This window comes from Taeniopygia guttata, chromosome 19 (genome assembly GCF_048771995.1).
Source record: "Taeniopygia guttata chromosome 19, bTaeGut7.mat, whole genome shotgun sequence".
NCBI classification, from domain to species: domain Eukaryota; kingdom Metazoa; phylum Chordata; class Aves; order Passeriformes; family Estrildidae; genus Taeniopygia; species Taeniopygia guttata.
In genome coordinates this window covers 4,477,309-4,485,678 of record NC_133044.1, presented here as the reverse complement: position 1 = coordinate 4,485,678, position 8,370 = coordinate 4,477,309, and the positions used below count along the sequence as shown (strand labels likewise).

The following is an 8,370-nucleotide window of genomic DNA, read 5'->3' as shown; positions in this document are numbered from 1 at the left end:
AGTAGGGAAAGGAGGAAGGCTGGAAACTCCTCTTTCTATCACAAAGTCAAGCACTTCTGCCTTCCAGTCATGCAGAAGTCTGGAAACCCAGAGGAAGCCAGAAGGGTTCCACACCATGGGGGCTGATGAGCTTTGCAATCCTCAGAGCTGCTCGGGTTTTTCCACACATCCATACTTTGTCATCTTACAGGGATTTCACTGAGCTGCACAGTCCTGCAGGGCCCTCCAGACACATGCCACCAAAAAATCACAACCTGCCAAGCAGAGCAAGCAGGAACAGAAAGCCAAGCACTGCCTCACAGCATTCCAGGTGAAAACAAGCATCCCTGTTAAAGCAGTAGCTACCAAGGAAATATCGCTGCAGTCAGTGTGAGCAGGGAATAACCTCCAGCAGCTGAGATGCAAATCCCTGCAGCAAAGCAAAGCCCTGGCTGGGAGAGGGCTCCCCTCAGCTCTCCTGTACCATCACAACACAGAGCCTGGTGCTCTGCACACACAGGACACTGTGACAGCACCATACATCACCCACCTTGTCCCCTCTGCACCAAAAAGAACAGGCTTTGTATCAGAGCACAAACCCAGACAAGCTGTGCCATGAGTGGAGCTCACAGGCTGCTCCAACTCTATCTGAATCCCAAAAAGCAGCTGCACTGCAGGAAAGCTGAGCTCACGTTCCTGTTCCCTACAGGAGGAGCAGCTGCTTCTGAAGCAGAGAGAACTCTGGGCTGACTCCACACAAGCTGGGACAGGCTGGATGCAAAGCCACGGCCTTGGCTTAGGAAGGAAGACTGGTTGCAACTGGAAGGGCCAGTTTATTAGAGAAACCTCACATTGCAGAGAAGTCACAACACATTGGAAAGGGTCCAGGCCTGCTGAGAGGGGCCAGTCTTCTGCAGCAGCATAGATCTACATCCCCCAGCCCCAAAAACCCAGCAGGTGCCACAGAGGGAAGGGTTACCTGGAACACAGCTTATGTTTTACAAGCAGCCTGAGAGAAGGGCCAGTAGTAAAGTTCCAAAAAAAATCCTCCCCGGCAGAAAACAGTTACAACAAAAATGGTTTACAATGTTTAAAAGCTCCGTGTTCTTGGCTGCAGCATAAAGGGGAGGCAAAGGTCTACAACACACACAGGCCTCCGTGGCTCTGGGCACTCTGATCTACCAGTGAAGGCCAGAGGGAGGGGTCTTCTCATCTTTGTTGCTTTCCAGGGAAAAGGGTGGGATTCGGACATCAAAGTGGGAGCCATCAGGCCTCTCAAATCGAAAAGTGCCCCTGCAAAAATAATGGCAGAGGTCACACTGAGGCCAGGGACAAACACACCTAGGAAGCATCAGCAAAAAGGAAAGACCTGAGCTCTTCCACATCCTGGGGATCCATCTACAAGGCTTGTCCAGCAGCAAGGACATGGGCTCAGCTGCAAACATGTGCTGCCAAGATAACTCATTTATGGAGGATTCCTGGGCAGTTTTACAGCACATCCCTAACACATTTCCTGCACAAAGCTGTGATGATTGCAGCCCACAGGAGCCAAGCATCCTCCATGCACCTGCAGTGGTGTTTACCCAACTCCCACTCCCCAGGAGACAGAGCTATCTGAGCTATTTTTACAGACTGGTTACACGTAAATTCAGATTTGTGTTTCTTGGCAGGAGCTCCACAGGTTGTCTATGACATTAAGAAATCCCATCACAGATGTAATTTGGAAGAGCTTCAGCTTTGCATTTCAGAACTGAACCTGCCTGTCCTGGTACAACCATTTGTTTACTGCTCTGAAGTACAGAACACAACGTGGGCAAGAGGGTTGTGGAGATAAATTGACAGGTTCTCAGGGAAGAGAGGACACAACTGAACACCACAAGTCAAGCTGAGCAGCTTCTGAGTTGCAGAACCTTTGTCTCTTCAGGATGTACGCAGAGAGATAAAAATTACTAGACCATCTGGTTTTATTCCCCAGGGCATCCATTCAGGCAATTTAAAACACTTCACATGGCAAACAAGGTACACCCTATATGCAAAGAGCTGCTCTCCTGCTTTTCCCAACTCAAAGGCAACTTAACTTTGAAGATTTCCTTTAAAAAAATGCAGAAGGACCTGTCACACAGAAGGCAAGAGTTTGCTGTGCAATCTTTGTCCACACAGAGGTGACACAAATGTGCTAACTCAGCCAAAAGGCAAATAAAGGGAAGCTGCTTTAATCCCAAGGCACAGGAAAAGAACAACTCAGCTGGGCACTTCCCTCCCTGCACTTACAGAAGAAGAAACTTAAACACCAGTTAGACTGGAGTCCTTACCTGGTCTAAACTAGGAAAACCCCTGCATGACCAATTCCTGACACAGACGTGCACAGAGATGGAGTTAAAGCCCAATCCTCTCTCAAGAAAGGAGACACCAGAGTACACATCCCTGCTGCTGAGGGAATCACCAGCACAAGGCCTTGGCTCCTTGACCAAGGACAAAAGGAATAACTGCTTAATGTCTTTAAATCCAGTCTACCACAGCAGGAGGATAAACTGTCCTGGAACCCCTCCTGGTGCAGAGAACCAAAAGATCATCTGATCACTAACTAGGATACAGCTAGAGAGAAGCTCATAAAATTTTAGCTACCAGCTATGCCCTGTCCAGTCCACTTCCCCCCAGCTCTCAGCCACAACCCCAGGCTGCAAACCGCACCCAGCTTACTGCTGGGGGGTCCTACACCCAAAACACTGCTGCAGCAATAAGGGCTTCTTACCACATGTGACCACTGGATGCCTGCAGGGAGACGTGGCTGCTGTACTGAAATGCTGGCTGTTCTTTGGACAAAACTGGCTCCTGAGAAGACAAAAGACCACTGGGCATCAGCAATTCTACCACAGAGAGGCATTAACAGGAAATTTATATAGCATGAGAAAAAAAACAAACAGGGACCTACACCCTAGCACTTCTGCCAATTACACAGCAAACAATTTGTCCACTGAGTAGCACCAGGATCCCATTATTATTCAACTTTTCCAACCACCAGTCATACTCTAATACTCAGTGTGAAGTTTCAGTTCACACAGACAAACAACAGATGAAAAGCTCACGTGACTATTTTCACTGCCAGCTTCCCACTTCATCTATTTCAAGTGCCCACTAAGCAATTTACTGGCAAATCCACACAACCAAGTGAGAGAACTCCAGCAAAGGGCCATGTTTCCCAAAAAAAAAAAAAAGGCTGTTTGGTACCTACCCTTCCCACAACCCCACGGCCCCGGACCGTTTCCAAGGTGCCAGACAAGCTGAATATCCTCCAGTGCCGTTCTCGGAGCTGCACCACCTCACTGTCCAGGTTCTCCAGGCGGATACAGTAGCGCCACTGGGCAGAAGAAAGACTCTCATCAAGAGCTGAAATCAGCTGCAACCAGTTGATAACCTACACCTGGCACTGGGAAACAGTTGCCAGGCATAGGCTACTCTCCCTCAGAGCTTATCACACTGCAGTGATGCCACAGCAAATTAACTCCTTCCCTTTAGCTGCTCCGTGATACAAAAGGCACTTACCCAGTAGACATGGGAATTCTGGGCTTCCTGTCAAGAGAAACAAAAGACTTTAGCAGCTGCCCTTGGACACATGGTGCCAAAAACCTCTTCAGCTGTCACCGCAGCACCAGCACAGGGGCTCTCACTCTGTGCCAGGGTGACGCAGGCAATTCACATGAGCACAGACAGCTGCTCTCTGAGGCCTTCCATCAGCAGAGCCTGGCACTGGCTCTGCTCTACTGAAATCATGAGCTGGGAGATTTGCAAGGATCTCATGACAACCCCCAGGGTTCATCTTCATGTTAATTACACTCTTTCTACAGATCTAGAAACACCCCTTTCCTTGCCTTCAGGCACCTGTTTTTCTGACAAACATCATCTGCACTCCACAAAAGTTGGAAATCCACACCAAAACGTGCACCTGCCACAGCTCAGGCTCCCAAAGAGCCGTGCTCAGAAATCACAAACTGCTGAGGGAATTCCCAGCTCTCCCACTCAGGAAGGAGTCTGTTGGAGCCACATTATTTTGGATGGTCCACATGAAGTTCTGTGCTACAAAGAGCACATGGTTATCAGCTAAATTCAGAAGGCTTTAGCCAAACTAGAGGCAGGAAACGGGCAGGGAACCACAGCCCATCACTGGGAAGGATAAGCAGACGTGTCTGTTGTTACAGAGCAGATGGCCCCAGTGTCACCTCACTGGCAGTAACAGGACCAATTCCAAAGTCTTCCCAAATATCTTGCTAGCATTGTTGTGCAGAACATTACGGGCTATTTCTCATCCTACTGATAAGCAGCAAAAGCCAATATGCAGGAGCTGTTCTCCACAAATACATGACAAAATAGTTTCATGTTTATACCCATGAGAACAAAATGGCAACTGTGGTTAAATGTCACTTCTCCAGTAAGCAGAAGGTACCTTCAGGCAGCAAACCAGTCTTACAAAAACAAGCCAGTGAAACAAATGGCAGAATTACCAGAGCAGCAGACACTTACCCTCATGCCCATGTAGAAGGGGATAACAGTGACACGGATGTTCTCTGTGGTTTCTCGGTGCACATCCGAGAGCTCCAGCCAGGGGTGGTTCTTCTCCTGCCACGCACACAGAGTGTCCCTTGCTACAAAAGGTGGGACTGTGGGGAGGGAAAGGTGAGAGGCAACACTGTAGCTGGAGTGCTCTCCCCTCAACACAATTCCTTTCACGTGGTTAAAAATAATATTCAAAGGTAGCTTGACTGTAACAAACCCCAAGCTAGACATGATTTTTATACCATATCCAAGATGATGGGGTTTGGGTATTTTTTATAGAGCACTGCAAGCATCTGGCTCTGAAGAATTCCCTGTGAAGACAGAATTTACCTTTTGTTTGGTCGTACATGAGGAACCTCTCAAAGAGCTCATGCTGGATGGGCACTTGATCAGTGGAGCTGTAGGGAAGGATGTCTTCATGGCTTACATAGTCTAAACCTGAAAAAGAAACCCCAAAAGCTATGGTACTTCCCCAGCAGAGAGCAGCTCAGAAGTCTGGCAGAAAAATTGATCATACTAGTGAGACAAAAGGACTTAGGCAGCAGAAGTCAAAGCTAGTATCACTACTGCAATGAAGAATGGAGGAGATGTGCCAGGAATAACTCTTGGCAGTGCTCTCCTGTGAGATTTTCCATGGAGTGACTCCTCTGATAAACACACACTGCCCTGCAAACTGCCTGCACTGCCCCAAAAGCACTCTGGGCAGGAAATGCCCAGGACAGGAATAAATCCAGCTGTCCTGACGACAAAGTAGAACAGCCCATATACAACTTGGTACGGGATCTATGTCTCAAGAGCTCAAATCAAACGAGGCTGTGTCTGATCACAGAGGACCCAAAGCTATGGACAGATCCACTACAGAATGTCCTGTAGGAATTGCTGCTTTAGGGGTTGACCACTGATACCTTTTCCACCTCACCTCATACCAAGCAGAGGCTGCAGGAGGATTTCACTCACCTGGGATGGCATAGAGGGCTCTGCTGTCATCATGATTTGCCAGGAACGTCACTGCCTCTGTCTGTGATCTCTGGGACTGAGAAACAGGGAGGTTTATGTCTTTCTGTGTGCACTGCTGCAGGACAGCTTCCAGTCATATTTCAGCTCATCAGTGTGGTTTATAAAGCACGTAATGTTTATTTCATTTAACTACTTCACCTCAGAACTTCTCTCCATTTAATTCCTCTGGGCTAACTCCCCACTCAAACAAGTGAGAAGCATTTTCAGTGCTGCAGCCCACATTCCTAATGACCTGTGTGCAACAGTGTGGGAAGAGAACCAGGAAGAGGAAAGGAGGTTGGAAAGGGGAAACACGATCCAGAAAACAGTCGTATGACACTCCAGATGATTTCTCTCAGGGAAAACATGCCTTGAAGAACAAACTGATCCAAAAATCCGAACCATTCCAGTTAGCCACCAAAGCAATTTTCCTTCAGTGCCCGTCCCTTTGAACCACTCGTGTAGGAGAAGATACTCAAGTTTCAATGCCAAGATTACTCATTACTTACTATATGTGGACAATCCCGGGCATCTATTAACACCTGGTAGTAAGTGTGTGTTTTACCCTTGACCTCTTTGGAACCATGGCCTGCCACATTCTCGCTCCTAAAGAGAAAAGCAAAGCTCTGAGCTCAAGCTCAGGATGGCAGCAAATTCTTGTTACCAGGACCAAGCATTTATAAACAATCTTTTTTTTTTTAAGCCACATTTTGCAGCCTGTAATCATCTGGTTGCACCCAAACCAGAGCCCCACGAGCCACCCACACAATGACAGATGAGCTGAGATGACCATCAGTGGTGTTTGACACAGGGACAACAGCTCAGAGGTTGTTCCTGCTCAGTGTAGGCTCCTCTCTGGGGCAGATATTCCTACTGCCCTCTGATTTTCTCTCTGATCCTCACTCTTTCTCAGCACAACTCATCACAGGCCAGGGGAAACACAGATGCAAGAGGGGAGAGGACTGAATAGCAAGTCAAGAAGGATGAACTTGGCTTAGAGGGCTGAAGTTGAGGAGGAAGCTGACAAATCCAACCCAGCAGCCTCCAAATGGTAACACGGGAGCCTGGAGCTAACTCAAAAAGAGTCTTTTTGTATAATACAAAATGTCATTAGCATCATTTTTAAATTGATTTTTATTTCCTCCACACACACACTTTCATCTTTCATACTTCCATCATGTCTCCAATTAATATTCAATAATGAAGTATCTCCTCTTTAATGACCTCTCATAGTTTGCACTCATGCAAACAGACCCATGCCATTGCCCCTCCTTAAAAACACTTGTTTACCCCAAATAGGAAACTCACTACAAAATGTAAATCTAACAGACCAAATCCTCAAATCCTTACTTTTCTGTGACAGGAGAAGCCACATCCCGATCATAAAGCCGGGCTTGCCAGGGAAACAGGACTATTCCTCGATAGCCAAACACACTGTGAAGGAAGAGCTGGAAGGAACAAATAATTGCATCTGAATTATTTTTTAAATCTGTTATCTGAGGTAAAACTACAAACATTCACGAAAGGTTTAATATGTGGGATGGGGATACAGGGAGAATCATCACTGTGATGACCCAGAGCAGAAAGAGGGAAACAGTTTGGGATGGGAGAAGAAATCCATGTCATCTCTATCCCATAAAAGGGAAGGATTAAACCAGCAATGCAGTAACAGAACAGAAAGGAGAGACTGCTGACAAACAGATCTGAGAGTCTTAAGGACACAAATTACAAGTTTACCTCTTATTTCTCAAAGTCACTGATTATCTCTTTGGATCCTTGAGGGAGAAAACCCCAAAGTAAGACAGTGGAGCAAATGCCACTGTACAACAGTTGTGTTGTGCTGCTGATTTTTATCAAGCTGCTATTGTCAGATGACTGACAAACTGCAGACACAGCACAGACAAGGAGCACTAAGCTGTGAAACTCCTGGCCTTCTGCTGCTAACTTCTCCTTACAGCAAAAATCCCTCGGCTGCCCAATCCCTGCTGCACGAGGCTGCAGGATCAGCTGTGCCCCTCCAGAACCCCTTACCTGTGGCCTGTCTCATATTTCCCCCAGAACCCCTTACCTGGCCTGTCTCGTGTTTCCCCCCAAACCCCTTACCTGGCCTGTCTCATATTTCCCCCCAAACCCCTTACCTGGCCTGTCTCGTATTTCCCCCAGAACCCCTTACCTGGCCTGTCTTGTATTTCCCCCCAAACCCCTTACCTGGCCTGTCTCGTGTTTCCCCCAAACCCCTTACCTGGCCTGTCTCGTATTTCCCGTGCTGCTTCGGGGCCTCAAACACCCCCACGGTCTCCAGCACTTTTCCCTCGGGACGGTTCCTGGGAGCAGAGAGGCAGCTTGGAGGGTTTGCAGGGGCTGAAGCAGCCGCCAGCGCAGGGGAACACCGCTGCCCACCTTGTGTGTACCCCACAAGAGCCCCTCTATGCACTGTACAGCCCATTCCTTCCCCTGCCCTCCACCTTTCACCTCTCCCCACTGCCCTGGACACCCTCACGCAGTTGCTCCTTTAGCCAAATCCCCCCTCTCCCACGCCTGCACCCTGACATCCCCCCAGCGCCACAACAGACCCAAACCCACTCACCCCCTCCCAAACACCCCCCTGCCCTCACCCAACCCCTCACAGGCCTCACCGCGACGAGAGGTGCCGCCTGGGCGGCAGCAACAACGGCGACACCGCCGCCGCTCCGCCGGTGCCCAGAGCCCGCAGATGGCGGGCGGGGGGCGGCTCCCAGAGCGGGGGCGGCCCGCGGGCCCGGGCCCGGCCCAGCGCCGCCGCCACGTACCGCCGCGCCGCGCCGCCCGACATCCCACCGCCCGCGGCCCACAGTGCCCCGCGCC

General features: G+C 49.1%; 1 protein-coding gene across 1 annotated transcript; it reads right to left on the bottom strand.

The window, feature by feature from the left end:
- Nucleotides 1-794: 794 nt before the first annotated feature.
- On the bottom strand, nt 795-8,341 carry POLDIP2 (DNA polymerase delta interacting protein 2). The gene is given in 11 exon segments (NM_001245144.1): nt 795-1,272; nt 2,732-2,811; nt 3,212-3,337; nt 3,523-3,549; nt 4,498-4,634; nt 4,861-4,968; nt 5,488-5,563; nt 6,036-6,132; nt 6,877-6,974; nt 7,769-7,850; nt 8,163-8,341. Coding segments are annotated over 11 exon segments (1,122 nt in total). The 5' UTR covers nt 8,339-8,341; the 3' UTR covers nt 795-1,157.
- Nucleotides 8,342-8,370: the final 29 nt, after the last annotated feature.